Source organism: Aedes albopictus, chromosome 3 (genome assembly GCF_035046485.1).
Source record: "Aedes albopictus strain Foshan chromosome 3, AalbF5, whole genome shotgun sequence".
Classification (NCBI taxonomy): domain Eukaryota; kingdom Metazoa; phylum Arthropoda; class Insecta; order Diptera; family Culicidae; genus Aedes; species Aedes albopictus.
Window position 1 is genome coordinate 234,088,899 of NC_085138.1, and position 23,248 is coordinate 234,112,146.

Consider the following 23,248-nt stretch of genomic DNA (forward strand, 5'->3'; position numbering starts at 1 on the left):
TACGCCAAGGCCGAGTTCGAATTTTTAATTCATTGCGTTCGTGATAACAACATTTAGCTGAATTCAAACAAGTTACCTTCACTGACGAATACCGAACTGGAGCTGTCGGAAATGTCACCCTTACCTGAAAGAGAAAGAAAACGAAAAAAAAATCAGTAACAATGGTCAACAGTTCATAAATCACGTAAATAGACCTCCCAACCCAATATTCGCTAACAACCTATTCTCACATAAACGACCCGATCATTAAGCACCCAATACCGTGCTGAGAAAGTTGCAACAGTCATTATTCTTCAATCCGCACTGTTTGCCATCACACCATTGTAAGACCTCTGAACGAAAGCGCAGAACAGTGACGATACCTGCTGTTCTTGACTCGCAACCGTGACATTCTTTTGCCCAACTAGGTATCTGGAATTTGACGGTGTAAGTCGCCGCGCTGTGCTAAAGTAATTGTTACATTTCGCGTACGCAGTCAAACGCCAGCTGCGACGAATTCGCCTCGATACCAACAGAAGGGGAATGGAATAACTACCGAAAACTATCCGATTTGGCATTGACCTCATAGAGTGCTGTGAGTCACGGCCCTGTAATTGTACGCGGTATTGGATTCTAGATTCGAGGTGGTACGCAATAGAAGCTGGAATTTTGCACCCAACGAAACAGTGGAATGATCTTGCAATGTAGTTTTAAGGCACGCCAAGAGGAGTACAGGGGATAGACAAAATTTTCACTTTTTAAAAAATGGTCTACTAGCTGTAACTTTTCGAAAAGCGCATCAACAATTCTCAAATTTTTACTGTCAATTGGTCAACTAGTTGTCTATCAGTGGTCCAAATTTAGGAAAGATCGGACTATTCTTCATGAAGTTAGAAATATTCTAAGAAAGGCATAATTATCCGATAGTCAACTTTGGACTGTTATATCTCCGGATTCAATGAATAGAATGTAATGACATTTTGAGCGTTTGTGACTTATATAATGAACTTCATAACTTTCAATTGTTAATACGGAAAAAAATATATAAGCTATATAGATTAGAATAAATAAAAGAAAATCGGGTTAAGTACGGTTCCTTTGAATTCCACTAAGAATTTGCATCCTTTGACAGATACGTATTTCGACCTCAACTGTAAGGTCGTCTTCAGTGTCTTGTACTTGACTCGACTCGTACAAGACACAAGTACAAGACACTGAAGACGACCTTACAGTTGAGGTCGAAATACGTATCTGTCAAAGGATGCAAATTCTTAGTGGAATTCAAAGGAACCGTACTTAACCCGATTTTCTTTTATTTACAGATATTCCCCTAACAAGCCCAGGTTAATCATCATCATAGATTAGAATATTTTTTTTAATAAAATATGAAATTAACCAAAACTTTTTTTAAAGAAAATAACAAAATATCCGAAAATTAATTGATAAAAGTAATAGGATGCATGTTAAAATTGACCAATTTATCAAAAATTCATACAATAAATTTAATCGCTATAATTTCTTTTCTTGATGAACAATTTTAACTTATGTCAAACGTTTTTCAAAGTTCATTATATAAGTCATGATTACTCAAAATTTCATTTCATTCGGTTCATGGAATCTGGAGATACAACAATCCAAAGTTGACTATCGGATAGTTACATATGTCTTTTAATAGAATCTTTCTCACTTCATGCAGAATAGCCCGATCTTTATCAAATTTTGGCCATTGGTAGACAACTAGTCTACCAACTCACAATGAAATTATGATGCACTTTTCGATAAGTTAAATTTTTTGAAAAGTGAAAATTTTGCCTGTCCCGTTCATTATGTCTATCCCCTGTAAGTTTCGATTATTGAATTGCCCAAAATCAAAATTTCAACGAGTTTAGAACAGAACGGGATGATTTCGTGTCGTAAACTGAAATGTGCAGAAATAAGGACAGAAATCTCTTGACAGACGTACGTGGGGTGATTGAACAGTGGATGCAGCTAGCTCGTTGATCGTTGGCAAAGGGAATCAGCGAAGTAGCGGCCCAGGAAAGTTTGTCAGCTTTCTGTTTTATCTAACTCCACGTCATAAGATATCATCATGAAAATTTTGTCAGAAATTATATTCCTGCCAGGATTCACCCATTTAACACCCACTGTGATTTCTCCTTCTTGTCTCTTCTCTTGTCTTTCAAAACAATTGGTGCAGAGAAAATTTATCCACGTATACGCCACAAATTGGCCCATAATTTTTCCAAAACCACTTCTGGAAGTGAACACTCATCTTTATGTTTTGTGCTAACGTAAGTACAAACTGACATTCCCAAGATGATACTGCTAGAAACACTGGCCATCTTAGATGTCGACTTGGCTAATGTCGGTACCAAGAGTACCTTTAGTCGAAACGGAGCGGAGTCAATTATTGACGTGACCTTTTGTAGTCCTGGCCTAACAAGTAGTTCGAACTGGAGAGTAGATGATGGCTACACTCACAGCGACCACCTGGCGGTTCGCTACAGTATCGACTACAACAACAGCAGACAGCGGATAGAAGAAGAGGCGGCTAGGCCAAGGCCAAGCCCTCGCAGGTGGAAGACATCATACTTCGACGAAGGGGTATTTAGGGAGGCGCTCCGCCGTGAGCGAAACTTAATCGGTTTAGACGGCAACGAGCTGGTAGCGGTGCTCTCACGTGCGTGTGATGCGACCATGCCTAGGCGAGTCCACCCTAGAAATGGGAGGCCACCGGCTTACTGGTGGACCGACGCGATTGCGGACCTGCGCCGCGCCTGCCTACGGGCTAGGCGGCGGATGCAGCGAGCACGATCAGAGGAAGAGCGAAACGAACGGCGGGTGGTGTTCGCCGCTGCAAAAGCCGCGCTTAAGACCGAGATAAGAGCAAGCAAAAAGGCCTGCTTTGAGGGTCTCTGTCAGAGTGCCAATACGAACCCGTGGGGTGACGCCTACAGGATCGTTATGGCCAAGACGAGAGGTGTGATGGCTCCTACAGAGCAATCTCCAGAGATGTTGGAGGGGATCATTGGAGGACTTTTTCCGCGTCATGATCCTAGTCCTTGGCCTCCTTTCGTAGGACAGCCGGGGACTGGGGCTGGCGATGAGGAGAGGGTCACCGATGTGGAACTTGCGGGGATAGCTAAGTCCCTTAGCGTAGGTAAGGCCCCAGGTCCGGACGGAGTTCCGAACCTGGCCTTAAAAGTAGCTATTGCAGAGGCTCCCGAGATGTTCAGGTCTGCTATGCAGAAATGCCTGGACGAGGGAGTTTTCCCAGAAGCTTGGAAGAGGCAGAGCCTGGTACTATTGCCAAAGACGGGGAAACCACCTGGAGACCCGTCGGCATATAGACCAATATGCTTGATTGACACGGCGGGGAAGGTGCTCGAAAAGATCATCCTCAATAGAATGTTGCGGTTCACCGAGGGCGAAAATGGTCTTTCGAGTAACCAGTACGGCTTCCGGAAGGGGAGGTCCACCGTAGACGCTATCTTGTCGGTTACAAAAACCGCCGAGAAAGCACTCGAGCCTAAGAGGAGGGGAATTCGCTTTTGCGCGGTAGTGACTCTGGATGTAAGGAATGCGTTTAATAGTGCCAGCTGGTCTGCTATTGCCGATGCGCTCTTGCGTCTGGGGATACCGGAGTACCTGTACAAGATTCTCGGAAGTTACTTTCAGAATCGTGTACTAACGGGTGGTCACTAAATAACGGGAATGCTTTGAATGTGCTCTTAAAAATATATGATCTTTAAAAATGGCAATCTGAATTTAGCTATCATAAAGGTTTAACAATGTACGTCCATGGAAAATATAAAATTTAAGAAAGTTGAACGTAGTAATTTGTACATTATTTTTTTGCAGTGATGTTGGAGCAACTGCTTTGTACGACTTTTCAGAGTTTACTTTCACGCATTTTCTGCGTCTGTGAAATCGTTGGTCAAAATAAATGGTTTCTCAGCTACCTTTAGCATTTACACACTCAAACAGTAATAAGAAAAAATGGTTATACTGACTTGTTTTTTTTTTGCTTCGGTTGTAGCCTTTTCCCGTAAATGACATTTATAGAAATTTCCAAAAAATGTTATTTTTCTGTATCACCAAAACGTGTCGATGTAATTTGTGCACTGCGGTTCATTGTTGAACTTTTTTTGTGCTATTTTTTTTATAACGAACCATTTACATGTTGTTCAATGTGTAAATGTGATTTGATGTAAATATTTGTTATTTAACAAGGCATTCTATTGATTTATCCAGCCCATGTCACAAAAGAAGATTTTATTATGTGAAATGATATCATGCTTAATGGTTTTGCTAGTTTTCCTCTATTTCCTTCAGGATCTGTTTCTTGGGATGCCGAAATGTGGAATTCATTCAAAACCGGGCGGGTTCTAGTTTTATAATGGTTTACTATTAACTTTTTTTACGGTTGTTTTGAGCAATCACTAGAGCCGTCCAAGGCGTTTTGGTAGTGCTTCCTGTTTCAATGTCGTTTTCTGCAGAACAGAATAAGTTGACACAAAATAAAAAATACGCTGACTTTGTGGATAGATAGACGATGGTTTTGTCTAAAAAATGTTTACTCTATGGACGCTTCTATTGTTTTTAATCAGCTGCTAAAAGCATTCCCGTTATTTAGTGGCCACCCGTTAGTCTACGACACGGAGGTGGGTCGGAAGTGCTTTCACATAACCTCAGGAGTCCCGCAAGGTTCCATCCTGGGTCCGGTGTTATGGAATGTCATGTACGACGAGGTGTTGAGGTTAGAGTATCCAGTGGGAGTGGTGATTGTCGGATTTGCCGACGACATTACGCTCGAAGTCTACGGTGAAACGATCGAGGAGGTAAAGTTGACTACCAACCACTCGATCAAGGTTGTGGAGGCGTGGATGCGGTCCAGGAAACTGGAGCTGGCTCACCACAAGACAGAGGTGGCGGTTGTTAACAACCTAAAGTCGGAGCAGCAGACGGAGATCAGTGTAGGAGACTGTACTATCCTGTCAATGCGCTCCGTCAAACACTTGGGCGTGATGATCGACGATAAGCTTACCTTCGGTAGCCACGTCGATTATGCCTGTAAAAGAGCCTCCACAGCTATTGCGGCACTGTCCCGGATGATGTCCAATAGCTCTGCGGTGTACGCCAGTAAGCGCAAGCTTCTGGCTAGTGTTGCTACATCCATACTTAGGTATGGCGGCCCGGCGTGGGGCACCGCGCTAAGTACTAAATGCTACCGACGGAAGCTGGAAAGTACTTACAGGCTTATGTGCCTGAGGGTTACGAGCGCGTACCGTACCGTGCCACACGACGCTCTCTGCGTCATTACTGGTATGGTGCCTATCAGCATTCTTATCAGTGAGGACATGGAATGCTTCGAAATGCGCGGCACAAGAGGCATACGCAGGGCTGTCAGGATGGCCTCTATGGTCAAATGGCAGCGCGCGTGGGACAGTTCCACCAAAGGAAGGTGGACCTATAGGTTGATACCGAGGGTAGATAGTTGGATTAATAGGCGCCATGGGGAAGTCACATTCCACCTGACACAGGTCCTTACAGGTCATGGTTGCTTCCGACAGTATCTACACCGTTTCGGGCATGCGGATTCTCCCGAATGCCCAGTGTGCAATGGTTCAGAGGAAACGGCGAAACACGTTTTGTTCGTGTGCCCGCGTTTTCGCACAATGCGTGACCGCATGCTTGCCACATGCGGGGAGGACACAACTCCGGACAACTTGGTCCAGAGGATGTGTAGGGATGAGTTTGGCTGGAACGCCGTTTCAACGGCTATTACCCACATCGTCTGGGAGCTACAGAGGAGGTGGCGCGTGGACTCGGAGAATGGCTAGTCCAGATGCAGTACAAGAGGTGGTCCAGGGGTTCGGAATCGGCTTCGTAGGTCATACCGGTGCCCTGCGGTCGAGATCGACCCTTACAACGATTAAGTGGCCGCGGAGAGGAAGTCCCGGTAGCGGTGCTGTCGTGGCGTCGGTCTACTGGGTTGGATCCGAGCCCGCGGTTGGAAAGGGGTCCCCGGCAAGGGTCGGGGTAGGTGAGATCCTGCTGTCTGCAACCTACGGGTGCATCTGATAGGGCCTGAAGGGTAATGATACCCTTCCTTACGGGCAGGTCAGATCGGGTTGCACGTGGGCATCAGTTCTTGATGTCCGCTCAGCAGTAGGGCGCGGGCGGGGTTGACCCTGCCCGCCTTCCGATGACAAAGGGAGTGGCGAGGACCACTCCGGAAACTGGCTAAGCGTCAGCATGCTACCGTGATGGACTCTCCAAAGCGAGTCATCGATGTTCGTTGCTGCAGGCTACGTAGCTAACCTTGTGGGTGCGATGTGCACTAGCCCCTCTCTGAAGCAATACCTTCTTGGTGGTTCCGGAGAGACGTAGGGTTTGGCGACCATAGGAATGGTTTAGTGGGTACGAGGAGAGAGTAGTCCTGGATTTTACTTTTGTTGTAGAAGACGGCCTGTCAGACCTACACTACCCTAACCTTCTGTTAGGGTGTCTGTTGTGCAGATTATCCCTCTATAATTTAGAAAAAAAAAGGTGATACGTGAGACAAAACATGACAGTTATCGTCCGATTGAAAGAACGATAATTGTTATGTGTTGTCTCGCATCGCGTCTTATGAACTTCCGGAAGTTCTACCAGAAACTTTTTTGCTTTGAATTGTTCTGGATGTTCCTTTCTATGAATTTATAAAAGTTCTTTCAATTCTTTGGATAAATAAATATTAAGCAAAAATGGAGCTGGGCCTAGAAGATCGAGATTCTGGATAGAAGCTGGAGAATTCTAGAAATGTTGAAACAGTTATAAGAACCTAAGATAAACTAGGTGTTCCAGAAAGTAGCTGAGGATTCTAGGAGCACGCAAGTGATTCTGAGAAGAACGTGGCCATTAAAAAAATATAGGACAAACAATGAGTTTTCAGGAAAGCAGCTGCGGATTTTGGCAGTACGCTTTTGATTTCGCCATAAAAAGGATATTTCGAAAAGGATAGGAGGAAGACAAGCAGCTGGGATTTTGGAGCACAAGCTGTCTGCTATGTGAAGACATTAGTTATTCCTGGCGTTGTCAGGAGACATACTATGAATTTTTGTAGAAGTTGACACAAGATGGCAATTCTTGAACTTTTTTTGAGAATTTCTCAGAGATTCTATCAAAAATGCCCCAAATATTCATCCTTGAATCCATCAAGTGATTATCTAGAAATCCTTTCTAAGATTCCTACAGGATTGCCTCCACAGATTTCTTCAAGATATGTGCTAGACAGTCTTTAACACATTCTCCAAGGACTCATTCAGATATTCATCCAAAGTTTCCTCCCCCAATTCTCTAAAAAAATCCTAATTTTTTCCAAAATTCCTGCAAGAATTCCACCAGATTTAGTGGTTTCAATTTGTACCACAATTTTATATTTTTAATTGAAATTGTTGGAAATGAACCAGCTTCGGGTTTAAAACCCCTTAATAAGGAGAAAAAATACCAATCAGACGTTCTTTGAGCAATTTCTTCAGAGCTTCCTTTATGAATTCCTTCGAATATTCATCTGGAAATTTCTAATTTCTACTTTTTTCAGAACTTTTTTACAAATTCATCCGGAAGCCGTCGAATTCCATCGCAATTTTTTTTTTATTTCCACTATGAATTCTTCCAGAGTTTGTTACCATTTACAATAGCAATTCACCCTTACGAACATGTATGAAGGACGCAATTAGGCTACTAATTTTAAATTGTGAAACTTCGCTTGTAGTACCCCTCGCTTATTTTCAATGTACTAAAATATGGTAATGAGGTTAAAGGAGGTAAACCAAAAAACTTTCAGAGTTTTTGAGCGCAAATTGCTGTGGAAAATTCTCGGTGGGAAACAAGAAAATGAAGTGTGGCGTAGAAGTTTGAATCATGAGTTGTACCAAGTGTACAAAGATGCGAATATTATGAAACGTATAAAATGCTCTCTCTTTCGCTCTTTCAGAAAATTAGAAAACAACAGGACCAGTATCTGTCACGACAGCACACGAAACTCACTCTCTTAGTGTGTAATTAGATACCCGCATCCGTATTACGCCTTTTTCATCGCCAAGCAACACTGTGCTGATGAACCGGAAGAAAGAAGTAAAAATATGTGAGAACAGTAGCTGCATGTTTGGGTGGTTCGAGTCAGGTCGGTCAAGGCAGTCGGATCTGCGCTTTCCCGATTGAGCATCGTGTGCGTTGTTTGCGGACCGCATGCGTGAAGTCTTCGCCATGGGACGCAGGGGACCAGTCCTGCAAAATATCAGTGTCAGTGCCTGTTTTTCAGCCGAAAATGAATGGCCGCAGTCGTTTTCAGTTCCTCGTGAGCACCCAACAAGCTCAATTCCCAATCATCCACACACTACTCATGCTGACATGCCATTCGTCTCAAGCGGTAGCTTGTGAGAGTGAGTGCCCTTTACGCTACCACGGGTGAAAACACTCAAATACAGAAAATTGAACACCAGTACAGAGCCTCTGTACTGGTCCGGATATTTTCAACGGCTCCGGATCTGATTGCCCTTCTCTTCCAACGGCTACACGCTTTCAACCCCACCACGTAGAGCGTTCTACCTTGTGCCCAGGAGCCCTGCACCGCCAAGCCTTCCTACTGGAGACCACACGACGTCCCTCGTCCGTATCCGAGAGCCCAGAGTGTTCAATGTTTTGGTGGGAGCCTAAGATTCTTTCCTAGTCGAACCATACCCGCACATCAGTTTGGACTTACCACCTATGGCACCGGAAGGTGACCGAGCACCCGGAAATACGAACTGCTCAAGCGTAGTAAGCCTAGGCGTGGCGGGGGACCTGCAGTGGGCTCTGCTGGTCCTCTTCAGAAATTCTACACATCCGGAAGCAAACTCTATACAAGCGACATGACACCGCTTCCAAAGTGTCACAGCCCAGCTAGGAGTGCCTCGGGCACATCAGGAACAATGCCAGTAAGTTCCTGGTTATGGTATACTGGTCATGCTTAGTAAATAATTGGTTTTTGAGATGGTACACGCTTAGGTAACTATGCACAAGTGAGCTGATGGAGACGGCATTCTATCCTCTTAGTAAGGTCGGGTGGCACCGACTTGAAACGGCGGATAGGCTAATGTCGACGCTGTCTTCCGCCCCAAAAAAACCGTGGCATGGCCTTGAAATACGTTCCTGATCTGTGCCCAGCTTAGGCAACTAACTGGGCAAAAGTATGTTCAGTTGAAGTATCCTGATTAGCGCTGATCTGGCACTGAGCCCAGTCCCCATAAGGGCCTGGGCCAACCCTCGGTTGGCCTCCCTGCTTGCATAGATAACCACCAGGATCCTTGGCGACTACTTCATTTACAGTGTGGGATAGCGGCTCTAAGGGGGCCCAACAGAAATGCATCCTATCACCAAAACTAAAAGCGAGGTCGTGAGTGGAGTTGAAAACAATGAGGCGTTGAACCCGTTCGCGCGTGGTGGCTTGGCGAGATCTCCACCACGAGGGGCTGGTACACCCACTAGCGACACAGCGGCGGGTAGCTCAACGAGTGCAAGTGGAATAAACACACGAAGCGGTACAGTGCCAACTGAGAAAGCACAGATGACCGGTGCAGACCTCACGCGGGCGCTGAACCGCAACAGGAGTGGTTGGTAGTTGGATGAGCTGATCGGCTATACCAGCGGACGAAGCAACATCAGCAAGGGCCTGAAACAGGGCCTGCTGAAGCTCCGCAAATCGTTGGCTCTGGCCAAAACTAGGGGTGGGTAATGTCTGAGACATAACCGCATTGTTGACGTAGGACAAAGGCTGGAATGAGGTTCCGACTTTTATATATTGAAATGGGCCCTTTAATTTGAAGTCTTAAATCAGCTGATTTTTCGTGTCATTGTTGTCCGACCTTCGTAAATAAATGCATAACGAATTTATCACATAACGTCGGTTTCCTGCAATAGGAGCACAACTCAAAATATGTCATTTTTGAGATTTTGATGGCAAATGATGAAAAACTATGTAAAATTTCATCTCACAAAGACTTGTTCCAAAATTCGATGAGAAACGCGAGATTTGGGCATTTTCACCAATTTTCCGCAGTAAGGGCACAACTCAAAATCAGTCAATTTTTTCAATAGTCGTTGAAAAATAGTTGTCAAAAATTCATGAAACAGATAGTCCTTCAGCCCCTTTCAATGATACAACAATCAAAATTTGTTTTCTTTTGTCAAATGATGAGAGAAATAAGTGAATTTGCAGGAGGTGCTTCATGATTGCCAATTTTCAAACGCTTATTCTGAAAATTCACATTTTTTGAGTTGTGCACCTATTGCAGGAAACCGACGATAAAAGGCCTACACAATGTATGCTGGCAAAATTCAAATCGGCGGAGTGATGTGTTGATTAAAGTTGTTACCTATGTGATCCATTCCACTGAACGCATTCATAAGATGTTAATTAGTTAAACCTTTCGGAACTCGCGCGGTTGGCCATCACTTGAGGGTTGAGTATTATTTTATTTTGAAGATAAATGTTCAACCGTTGTTTGAAAGAATTTTCGTCGAAAGGAAAGAATGATTATAATATTGAAAGGCGTTAAGCCATAGCTTCCCAAACATCATATTGCGATCGCAACAATCATTAAAATAACTAAAATTGCCGCTATGAAATGAACAGATGGAGCCACCGTAGCTATGTGTATTTGACACAACTCAATTGCTGTTAACGAAATTTTAGATAATTTTGATTGCAGTTTCATGAAATATTCTAGATTCAACAATACGTTGTATAGTTACGCGAACAACAATTAGAGGCCGGCTATACTGTTGCTAAGTTTTCAGTCTGTCGCTTTTAATTATCCGATTCATAACTCTGGAGGAATAATTTTCACTGGTCCTGAAAAGGACCTTTTAAATAACAGGAGATTTCGGCAAGACAATTGAAAATTATCCGCACTGAATGCTGGAAGCCATCGAAAACTGCCATAGCTTACTGCCGTGGATGAGATTCCTGGTTCTTCTTCTTCTTCTTGGCGTAACGTCCTCACTGGGACAAAGCCTGCTTCTCAGCATAGTGTTCTATGAGCACTTCCAAAGTAATTAACTGAGAGCTTCCTCTGCCAATGACCATTTTGCATGTGCATATCGTGTGGCAGGCACGAAGATACTCTATGCCCAAGGAAGTCAAGGAAATTTCCTTTACGAAAAGATCCTGGACCGACCGGGAATCGAACCCGTCACCCTCAGCATGGTCATGCTGAATACCCGTGCGTTTACCGCCTCGGCTATATGGGCCCTGTTCCATATAGTTTGAGATTCCTGGTTCCAGATTCTAGAGATTCCTGGTTCTATCAGCTAAATAGCCGAGAGTCATCGCAGGATTGGTGCGCAGCTGCGGAGGTGACATCCATTCCCTTTGACTGATTCAACGAAAATGACGGAAGAAAACAGAGGTCACTGCTTTTATTCCCCTTGATTAGTAGATTAGGCTCCTCCCATTTGGCTGGCTTTCCAGTTTATTTCGTTTGCATGACCCGCCCCGAATGCTCCAGACGCATCAAGCAACTAACCAACCGAGAAGTGAGCAAACCACCAGCGGGTAACCAAACGATCAACTTTTAAGCGCAAACCGACATTCGGTTCTTCAGATTTGTGCTCTAGAAAATTCTAGGTGTGGCTTCGTCATATATTCACCTTCGAACATTTTCGAAAAATGTTTAAACTTAATTTTAATTAAACAATGTTTCACGCAAAATAGTTCGGATAGAATAATGCGTTGTTAAATTCCGGGTGGAACCATTAGGCCATTAGTGACCGGTTTCATCATTATTGCTGGGCCACCAAGTATTCAATCTTTCACTTCTCAATTGCACCACACTTTTCTCGTTCGATGGAATGAAATTAGCTGATTCACAAACTCTTAAGGAATAATTAACGGTGGTCCTGAACAAGACCGTTTGATTAATTGACGATTTTAGGAACGAAATGGCATGAATTCACCATGTCACGCAATGCGTGTTGGTTTTCTCCGTGCTGAATGATAAACGCCACCGAAAACTGGACCGCCGTGGATTACAATAATGACCAGTTTCACTATTGCTGGCAACGATGCTCTGTCTTTTGCTTTTTGGTTGCACTACATCTCGATCGATGTTGGAAATTATCCAATTAACTCTTGAGGAATCATTTCACTAGTTTACAGCATTTTTGAACTCGGTAAGCTGATGATCATTTTTGGTGTAGAATCATGCCCTGAGTTCGAAAACGCGAAAGAAAAAAATTACAGTAGAGCGGAAATTTTTTCGACTTTCCATACAAGGTTGATGATTTGAAATCGATTTTTGTTCTATTTTTAAGCAAAGTCGCTCACTTCAAACATCTCATTCTTCGTAATCAATGCTCCGATTGAGCTGAATTTTTTACTGTAACTTGCCTACATATGATATGTCAAATAAACGTCGAGAAAAAATTTTTAAGTTGGTTTTTTCTTATTGAAAAAAATACATTTCTTCAAAAAATTTTGGGAATTTTGCTAAAATTTTAGAAGATCGTCCCTAAAACTCGCCAATATCTTGAATTTCATCAATCTGACGCAAAACCTGTATTCAGATGATCGAAAGGTATTGTATTCAGCTTTTAATTTATGGAAAAAGATTTAAAATTTGTTGAACAAAACGCAATATATTTGAATTTTAGTAAATTACATATTTTGAAAAGTTGCAAAACTCGATATTGAGCTAAAACTCAAAAACTGTTCTACTTTTAATTTTTTAAAGGTCGGTTTCGAAATCAGCACTAAATTGTGCTTAAAAAGTTGGAGGGGTTGTATACTAGATACGACCGCAAGTCTGACGTTGAATAACGTCCGTTTATGCATTAGTTTCGACTATTGAATGCTGTATTGAATTTGATAGACTCTTATACGAAGTTTTGGGGTCCTTTGGTTTGATTGTAGATGTTTATTGATAGACCTTGATGTTAGTGTAGTGAAGGATGCCATAGGAACTCGAAAATCAACTCTTGAGTGGAATTGTCTGTGGCCCTGAAAAGGGCCGTTTGTTGGATTGAAGATGATGATTTATACATTTTGATGTTCATGCAGAATGATTTATCGTCATGTCATGGATCATGATGCCGATGAAGGTTGATGGAACATGCTCTGAAAGTTGGTTGAAGTCGGTTGGTGTGGCTGTTTGGAGGAATGTGAAATCAATATTACTGGCTAATCAGAGCTTATCCGGTAAACTACCTGTTTAACACTCAAATAGTGTCAGCATCGGTCGGTGGTGGAGGAAGTACGAATAGCATCTCTTAGTCTCACACTTCACATTTCGCGTAAATGTCAGATCCTCGCATGATCCCCTTTCAGTTGTTGCTTGAGCAGGGTCTGACGCCAGATCAAACCGAAGATACTTCTTCATGAAATCCACGAATTCCAAGTTTTCCTCCATGGATATGTCGATCCCAAAGTTACCGGTGACGACCATAGGCACCTCGTCATTGAAAAGAAGAATCAAGTTTCGTGCCAAAAATAGCTTCTTCTGCTTGATTGTGGTTTCTAGTCAAAGAAGCAAAATGTATTATGAGGAAAATAACGGAATGATCATGTTGACTGTATACCTTTCGAAATGAAAATACAAATCAGCAACGCAGGACTCCCTTGAATATTTATCTCAACTGCGCAAATGTCGCCGTACTCATCTGCAAGATCCAGTTCTGGATCATAGCTAGCGCAAAGTTTACGCACTGAATACGGAATCGCCGATACGGCGATTGCAGTTCTCTTCTGGTGAATTGCTACTCCACCTGCACTTAGATTTGGCCGTTTGGATTTTGCGATACAGATGAAATCATGTACTTCCGTAGTAGCTTCCTCCTCCTCACAAGTCTCAGTGAGAGCCAGTACATCAGCCATATTAAGCACAGCATCGGATTCAATGGCTGATTTGTGTGCAGAAAAGCTCTGAACGTTCAAGTTGATTAATTTGCATGCAGATTCGCCAATGGCAATTGTCTCGACTGCATCAACCATGTCTAGCACCTCTTTATTAACAAAATAATGGGATGTTTTATACAATCGTGTAATAAACACAGATCAAATGTACTAAACAGTTATGAAATATAAATATCCTACCTCGACTAAATATAGTCTCAATCTCTTCAACCGCATCTAGTACTCCTTTTCAAACAAATATTCAATAGAATGTTAAAACATTTAAAACACATTAGAAGTGAAGGAAGAACTGAATATACCTAAATGTATGCAGATTATACCTCGAGTGAAAAATTCATCGTCTGCATCCAAATTGTTCGTCGGGTTCATCTTTACACTAGTTTTCACAAGCACACAGTATGGTCACAGCACAACACAACTGACACAGTGGAATAGACGAAACGGAATAGAAACATCGTCATAATATGCTTGTGCAATACTAATTTGATGTCTGTGTTAGGGATGCATGAGCAGATACAACATTTCCGAGCGCAAATTCCCAAACTTTAGAATAATACGCAAGTGGTTCTAAGTAACGCATTTGGACCAATCGCTGTGTGTTTAAGTGGTGCCTGGAATATGAACTGTTCAAAAGGGTTGATTCCTCTTCTTCTTCTTTTTGACGTAATGTCATCACTAGGACAAAGTCTGCTTCTCAGCTTCTATGAGCACTCCCACAGTTATTATCTGACAACTTCCTCTACCAATGACCATTTTACATGTGTATATTGTCGTGTGGCAGGCACGGGATAATCTAGGCCCAAAGAAGCCAAGGTAATGTTCATTGCTAAAAGTTCCTGGACCGATCAGAATTCGAACCCGTCACCCTAAGCATGGTCATACTGAATACCCACGCATTTACAGCTGTGGCTATTGGCTCCAGGGTTGATATGTGTGGATTGTGATATTCAAAATGGAAGATTACTTCGAAACCGACTCTTTGTGGAATAAACCAATGGTGGCCCTGAAAAGGGCCTTTGAAAATAAAGAAGATGGTAGTGTTGTTTTCCGGGAAATCTCGTTGGTCCCAGGACGAAGCCAAGGTAATGTTCATTGCTAAAAGTTCCTGGACCGATCAGAATTCGAACCCGTCACCCTAAGCATGGTCATACTGAATACCCACGCATTTACAGCTGTGGCTATTGGCTCCAGGGTTGATATGTGTGGATTGTGATATTCAAAATGGAAGATTACTTCGAAACCGACTCTTTGTGGAATAAACCAATGGTGGCCCTGAAAAGGGCCTTTGAAAATAAAGAAGATGGTAGTGTTGTTTTCCGGGAAATCTCGTTGGTCCCAGGACGTTCTTGTAATCGCACCGTGAAGGTCAAGACGGGCGAACAGACAAGCTGTTGACGGCAGGGTTTTCTGGTCGTTTTGTTCATAGCCGGGAACTGCAAAGAATTTATATAGAAGATAAAATATATTATTTGAAATGTTGTTGGAGACATACTGGAAAAACTTTTTTTTTTTTTTTTTTTTTTTTTTTTTTTTTTTTTTTTTTTTTTTTGTTTTTTTTTTGTTGTTGGAGACTTCTATTTGCTTTATTTACTTATTGGTTGAGTCAGTTTTGCGGTGTACTCAGAGTACGATGATCGTGATGGAAGCCTCTGGCAACTCGTGGTACGCGGGCGGATGATCGATCCGGATAGCGATGATGTACGACGTGGTTGATGCAATTTCGAGAGGTTGATACGCGGCGAGATAGCGAGGATGTACGGCGTGGTTGATGCAATGTCGGGGGGTTGATAAGCGGGATGGAATCTACGAGCTTTCTTCATGTGAGGAACATATCGGTGCTTCTGAAACGAGATATGTGAAATAGACAAGGTAAGAAATGCTTCAATGAATATCATTAAACTTACCGCAAGGCAGCTCAAGCACTGACAGGATTGGCCTGTGGTAGGAGAAGTACGCACAGTACCTCGTACATGCTACCCGAATGTTCCGCATGAAGGTCAGGTCGAGACATGAACCGCCGAGAGTGGTCGCAAGCGATCGATCCGAAGCTAGTTCAAGGCGCAGATAGATCCGCATGAAGTCGATGAACTCGAAATTATCCGGCTTCGATACATCGATATTGAAGTCGCCGGTTACAACGACGGGCGTATCAACACTAAAATAGTGGATCAGGTTGCGGGCCAGGAAGAACTTCTTCTCCTTCAACGTAGTACCTGATAAACAATGAAAATATTAATTGAGAACTATATAAATTTTGAAATAGATTAGTTTCCTACCCGGTGACAGATACAACGAAAACAGGAGCGTACGGGTGCCCATAACCGGCAATTCAATGGCGCAGATGTCACCGTACTCGTCCGCCACCGCCATCATCGGATCGTAGCTGGCATCAAGCTTGTTGATCTCGTGAGCAACAGCCATGGTCGATGATTGTGTGCTCTGCAAGATGGCAACTCCTCCAGCTCTTACTCCGGTGCGCTTCTCTTGGGCGATACAGTGGAACCCAGCCACGGTTGCGCGCGAGCTGTTGTCCACCCAAGTCTCACTGAGAGCGAGCAAGTCGACGGCACAGAGAACACGATCTGTTGCAATGTCCGATGAGTGTGCATTTAAACTTTGCACATTTAAGCTCATCATCGTGCAAGCAGATCGGTTCGATGATATCACCTCCATGACGTCTTCGCCGATGGTGCGCAGGCGGTGGTTGTTCAACCTCTCCAGCTCTGTGCGGAGATCACAGATTCTTGGCGTGATTGCGCCTTTGCCGTGGTGAAACCGGAAGCTGTTGGTAGGGTTGGTGAGGAACAATCCCTCGAGTGAAGTCACCCTGGAAAATCCAACGTACACCAGCTGCTGTTCCTGGCCTTTCTCGTAGCTGAACACTACCTCCGAAAAGGTGCCGCCCTGAGATTTGTGCACCGTAAGGGCACATGCGCTCACCACCGGAAACTGCATTCTCCTGCACTTGACGCCACCATTGAGGTTGATGTTCGCGGAGCGCTTGGCGATTGGGGTCCACTCCGGATTCAAAACTCCTGGTTTCGAGTACACCAGCGGGCGGGCCTTCACCCGCAACGCCTTGCCGATAGAGCTGTTCTCGAAGTTGAACCACAGCTTGACGATTTGCTGCTGCGGATCATCTTCGCTGTGCTCGACGAACATAAGCTCACCGATAGCACCGTTCACCAAACCATCTTCAACGTCGATGTTTGTGGTGATCATGTACGGGGTACCCACCACCAGTCGTAGTAAGTACGGCAGACCGCCAGCCTCCACAACGCTCATCTTGTGCACTTTCGTGCGCGCTCCAACCAGCTGGGAGTTGTCTTTGTACCCGGAGTACACATCATCCGCCGTACTTTCAGCTGCGTCGCGATCCATCAATGCTACGGTATTGTATCGCTCCACGTCAGCGTTTCGATGGAATAGCCGTATTGCTTGCGGTACATGCTGCTGACACCATTCCGTTGTACGAAAACGGCTCTCGATCAGGCGGATTTCTTCCGGGGACAACTGTTCTCCGTTACCGATTTTGGTCAGAATAGAGGAAAACTCTACGTTAGCCTGACGCATGACTTGAACCAGTGGGTAAAACTCCAGAGACTGCCACAACACCGCACCGTGCATCGAATTGGCAGAGGGTTTGAACACTGGTCGTGCATTGACAGGGGGTAGCTGTCGTAGATCGCCGCAAAACACAATCGACATACCGCCGAACGGATCGTCATAATTGCCCGTAATTTCCTGCAGCCGAGCGTGTACCGTGTTGAGAACATCAGCTCCAAGCATGCTGGTTTCATCAACAATAATGACCTTTACATTTGCAAAGGCATTACGGTACAGCTGCCGCGCTTCAAAACTCAGCTTTGAGCTTTGTCTACGGGACATCGTAATCCGGAATGCGGAATGGACTGTGGTACCACCGATGGCAACGGCTGCCTTCCCTGTGGACGCGCAAGCTACGTAGGCATTACTTTGGGAATTATGCGCCTGACTGAAGCGATTGACCGTCTCCATCAGGATTCTCAAAGTGAACGTCTTTCCACAGCCTGCCGGACCGGTGAAGAAAATCTGCACTGGTTTGCTGTCGTCGCTAAAGCTGTGCAAGTTGTCGATTACTTGCAGGATCAAATCACGCTGCTCCGCATTCGTCGCACGAACCATCTCGCAGTACTCCTGTTTCGACAGAACATTGGAACGCTGTTTAACAACAGCCGCCATGGGTCCTGTCGGCAAGTACTGAATATCGTCATCGTTCGGTTCCATGGTGATGGTTCGGACAAACTCATCGCGCTTTTGACCAGCTGCTGCTTGCTGTTCGTCATCCTCGTCGGACAGCCGGATATACTCATCCACGACCTGGTCCAAATTAATTTCGCAGTCGTACTCCTTCAACTTGGCAAGGATGGTAGCCTCATTGCCCTCATACAACTGCAGAAATTTATTTCGGTCCAGTATATCGCAGACCTCGTTCCGAAACGGCAAAAATAGCAGCACCATCTCGCGTTTGTACTCAACCAGCTCGGACATATTGTATGCGCACCAGCGTATCACACGGGGAAAGCTTCGCAATTTGAACGAATTCTTTGCGTTCTTTTCCTCCGTGTAGCAGGCCACAAAATCCGCCAGGCAAATGTCATCCATTCCTGTTCTCGACTCGTATTTCTGGATGACATTGAGGGTCCAAACATCGGTCGAGTCATCTTCTAGCTCTTCCTCGTCCATCTGCTTCGTCCTTTTCCGCGACTTGATTCGCTCGTGCGGCCACATAGTCGGGATAAACTCCACCTAAAAGATAAGAAGCATACATGTTATAATAAATTGATTCAATCTGGACAGACAAAGTAGTACCTTTCGGCTAGCTTCCGACATCGGTTGCCGAAGCAAGTACCACGCGGCTTCCTGAGCAGACATTTCGACGGCGTTGAGCATTTTAATGCTGACTTTCTTCAGAAGGTCGTTGTAATCGCTTTCCGGATGTTCTTCTTGGAGTTTGACCAGCTCCCTGTGTAAGCTACTTATGCCTCTGTTGGTTTTGTTTACGTACTCAACGACATAGGCAGCACACGAAAACTCCTCCAAAACGAACTGTAAATCCATGTTGGATTTTAGGATCTTCGCAATCCAGGGGTTGAACGAATTGGTCCAGAGCTCCGCCATGGACCGTCGCAAGCAAACCGTCGGTCGGCGAATCGAAGCACGAATCACATCGAGATAGTACTCGTATGTGCAGTTTGAGTCGACAAGGAAGGCTTCCAGGGAGTCGAAACTTTTAGTTTCGAGAGCATCTCGCAGTTGGACGGCACGTCTTCGCAAATCGTCGAGTCGACCATCGCCCGCCGTGATCGGAATCAATATCCTGGTCTGATCCATCGGCCAGTACGGAATATTAAACCGGCACCGTTTGTCGTTACGCTTGAAGCACGTAAACGTATGCTTGTGTACCTAGAAATATCCAATTTCATTAGCATCTAAGCGTTTGTATAACAAAGAAATTTGAATGTACCTGATTTCCATACGTTTCAGGCAGGTCATCGACACTAACGGAGCAGAGAGCATCGATCAGCTCAACGGTAGCAGGCATGTTTTCCGACACAGCTTCGCGAGGATCGTTGGCCAACCATAGCAGAATATGCGCATGTGGACTTCCACGATGTTGGAATTCAATCCGTTTGAAGTAATCCACGACATAGAATTTCCCGAACGGACTATATCTTGACGACGACAGCAGCTGCATCAGCACGTTAACAAATTTGTTGAAATACGCGCAACACGTTACTGGATCTTCGGAAACAAGCGTGGCCCGTTGCAGTGCAGTCAACTGTGCTCTGATGTTGGCCGCTGCGGGTTCGTTGCATCCGTTCGCCAGCTTCTGCAGAATTTCTAACAAATGTGGCCACCTGATTTCATTGGCACTCACCGTCAAGAACATAGTCGGCTTTCCCAACTGACGGATCATCGCAAACACGTCTCGTTTCCTCTGCTGCCAGTATTGAACCGAGTTCGGAATGGATTTTAGGAAGGACAGATTGCGGTCGATGCAGCTCTCGAGGAAGTTACGGTCTTGTAGTTGGGCTCGTGTTATATTAGCCGTTCCCATACATTTGAACGTATTCTTCAACCCTTCAGAAACGCGTAGCCGCATGATCTTCATCGCCATGAACAAAATATGTTCCGGTCTTGCGCCACGGCGGTCTCGGCGCCTTATCTCGCTAGTTGCCATCATGAATGGCGCTACCCGAACTTCGGGTTTGAAGGTGCGTGGATGGCCGAGATATATATCCGGGAACGACAGCTCTTCCGCAAATTCATCATAAATGATGGATAGCGGTGTCCGATTTTGACCCGGAGCGATTTCGAGGCACTTGTCCTCATCCCATAGGAGCGTGTGCTGCTGGCCAATAAGCAGCTCTGTATCGTTCGACGCGTCAATGACCTCGAGATCAATCGATGGGCTCGCACTTGTTCCGGGTTGCTGGGCTGGCACGATGGCTGCCAGGTTATCTTCGTTGAAGACTATGCCGTATCGCCTGTACAACGGTGTAGTTACGAGGTAGTTCAACCAGGCCTTGACCGTACCCTTCTTCACGTATCCGGACAAGTAACTCGACTTGTGGATCATGTGCCTCTTGATGCACACATTGAAGGCATGGTCGTCATCCAGTTGGCGAGGAAGTTCGCTGACCATCTGGGCCACATCCACCGGAACATTGATAATTTGCCCGATAATTGACAAGCTTCCTGTTTAACAACAATAAATAGGATAATAAACACAAAACCAACTATATATTGAACTACAAACCTGCTGCATAGCGCAAACGACGCAGTTGCATAAAGTTGATTCTCGGCGAAACCAACCTTACTGTCAAGGGATCCAGCGGGGGCAAATTTGCCGGGAAGCGAGGATATGTAAATCCATTGGATTGCGACAACGAAGGAATCAATCCACGCTTGAGGTTGCTCCGACAAGTTAGACACGCCGAGAATCCTTCCGCAGATTCGAAATAATTTGTCGCCAATAGAAGGCTAGCATCGGTACCACTTATCGGTTTCAAATCATTCCTGAACCAAATTCGCGCGCATACATCACAGGAGTGGCCAAACTCGTTTTCCAAGAATCGTTTCCTGAACTCCCGGTCGGCACGATCGAAGTTGGGTTCTTGAGTAGCGGGGGGCATGCGAATGTCGGCATCGTCATCGGAAGCCGATCCATCAGAAACGGCTTCATCACTTTCATCGTTTTGTGGATCCTCCGGTGAAGGAACGATAACACTTTGAGATGCACCATCGACGACTGATTCGCCTCGGTCATTCAACAATGGGGTTGATACCGGAGCAGTACGGGTGGTATTGAACACTTCTCAAAGAAAGCGTGATTAGCCAACGGTTTTGGTACACAATTACGACATACAGACACTATTGACAGATATGATACCCCCTCTTAGGGTTCATTCAAATATTACGTAACGCTAAAGGGGGAGGGAGGGGGTCTAGCGCTGTATTACGCTTCATACAAATTATAAAAATTTCCCATACAAAAATTGTTACGTGGGGGAGGGAGGGGGTCCAAAATGGTCAAATTTCGCGTTACGTAATATTTGAACGAACCCTTATATGATTTGAGGGAAGAATTAATAACATAAAGAGGTTTGCAATAAAAGTTTCGTGTAATAATTATGAAAATATTGCCACCTGGAGTTCAACCGCAATTTTCAATACTCGCAAAACAGACCGCAGACGACAGAATTGTTAACAACATTTTTATTGTAAATAATATTCATCAAGATTTTCACCGAGTCCACCAGGTCACCCACATCGAGTCACTTTGAGATAAACATGAAACAACATGTTAATATTTTCAGTATGAAACGTACTAAGAAAATTCAAAAATTCATCGTTCTTTGCGTTATCAAACATGTCGTGTAAATTATGTTCACCAAATAGTTGTATGGTTGACTGATTTATTTTTTGAATTTTATATTTTATCAAAATGGGTCTCCAGTTAGCCTAGTGGTTAAGGCCATGGATCGCCAATACTGAGACGGCGGGTTCGATTCACGTTCCGCTCGGGGAAATTTTTCGACTCCCTGGGCTTGCCTCACAATATACAAATCCATGCAGGCAAAGAAAGCCCTTCAATTAATAACTGTGGAAGTGCTCAAAGAACACTAAGTTGAAGAGAGGCAGGCCAAGTTCCAGTGGGAACGTATAGCCATAAAGAAGAATTTTATCAATATTCGTAACTGTAAAATAAACTGTAGTTAAATGTTATGCATTCACATATCGTGGGTTGTCATGCATAAAATGCATCACTCAACATTATTAATTTTCCAGATTTTACTCCTAATAAGTTTTACCAAAACAAAAGTCCTCAGAATATAAACTAGTTTTGTGTAATGAACGCACAAATCGATTATAGTCAACATTTTAAAAGTTGATTGATAATAGTTACCCGAAACTCATCATTGTGGGACATCAAACACAAAGATCAAATCAAGATCAAATACATATTCAACATCAAAATGAGAATAAATTTAATACTTCCTACCTCTAGTTGAGGGCCCTTCGCCAGCGTCCCAATCACCGGTTGGACCGGCTGGAGACGCTTTACCTTTAGCCGCTTGCAACTTTGCTCGATGGCACCGAACTCGCTCGGCAGTGGTTTTCACCCTCTTTGGCGAGATTTCCGGCTGCTGCTCCTTTGCGCGCTTCCGAAAGTTACGCATGTATTTCGCAGCCAAATGCGACATTTCACTTCACTACAATATGCACTACAAACGTAGACAACCTTTCACTGAGAATCACTCAAAAGCACTCTTGGTAACTTCACGAGAAATATACTGAGAGAGTTCCATCACAAAGATCAGCTAGGTACAGCAACTTGATGTCCGTGATAGGGAATACAACATTTTCATTGATAAATTTTCGGTTGCGCGTTCCCTACCGTAACTTCTTTATCGTATGTACTACTTTGATGAAGAGGGGCGCGGGGACACGGGATGTTTTGGCGGCCACGCTTACGTGCGGACCAAGTCAAAAGCGGAATAATAGTGAGATTCCATTTCCATTTCTTTCTCGTTCTTGGGCAGCAAAATGACACGAACGTTTCGAAGTTCACTTTGGCACACACAGCAGAAAGGAATTGGATCAGTTGCTTTTCCGTCAGTGGATGAGCGCTAGGTGTGCATCATAGTGAAACAAAACTCTAACCTTCAAACGAACAGGTTTGAAAGGGTACCTTTCATTTCATCAGAGGGATGCTAGTCGCACAAGTTACACGAACAAGCAACAAATAATGTTAAAACAATTCTTCTGTAGTAGATTAATAATTAT

The 23,248-nt window shown here is 44.3% G+C and overlaps 1 protein-coding gene across 8 annotated transcripts in view; it reads right to left on the reverse strand.

Annotated features, from left to right (window-relative positions):
• Nucleotides 1-23,248, reverse strand: part of LOC109401709 (ras GTPase-activating protein raskol) — a 441,723-nt gene that overhangs the window by 147,117 nt on the left and 271,358 nt on the right. For 6 of the 8 annotated variants that reach the window (XM_062859561.1, XM_062859559.1, XM_062859558.1 and 3 more), the window contains one exon: nt 77-124. The exons of the other annotated variants lie outside the window; for them this stretch is intronic. In XM_062859561.1, the coding sequence (XP_062715545.1) occupies nt 77-124 (48 nt within the window). The remainder of the gene's footprint in view (nt 1-76; nt 125-23,248) is intronic. 8 annotated transcript variants of the gene reach the window in all.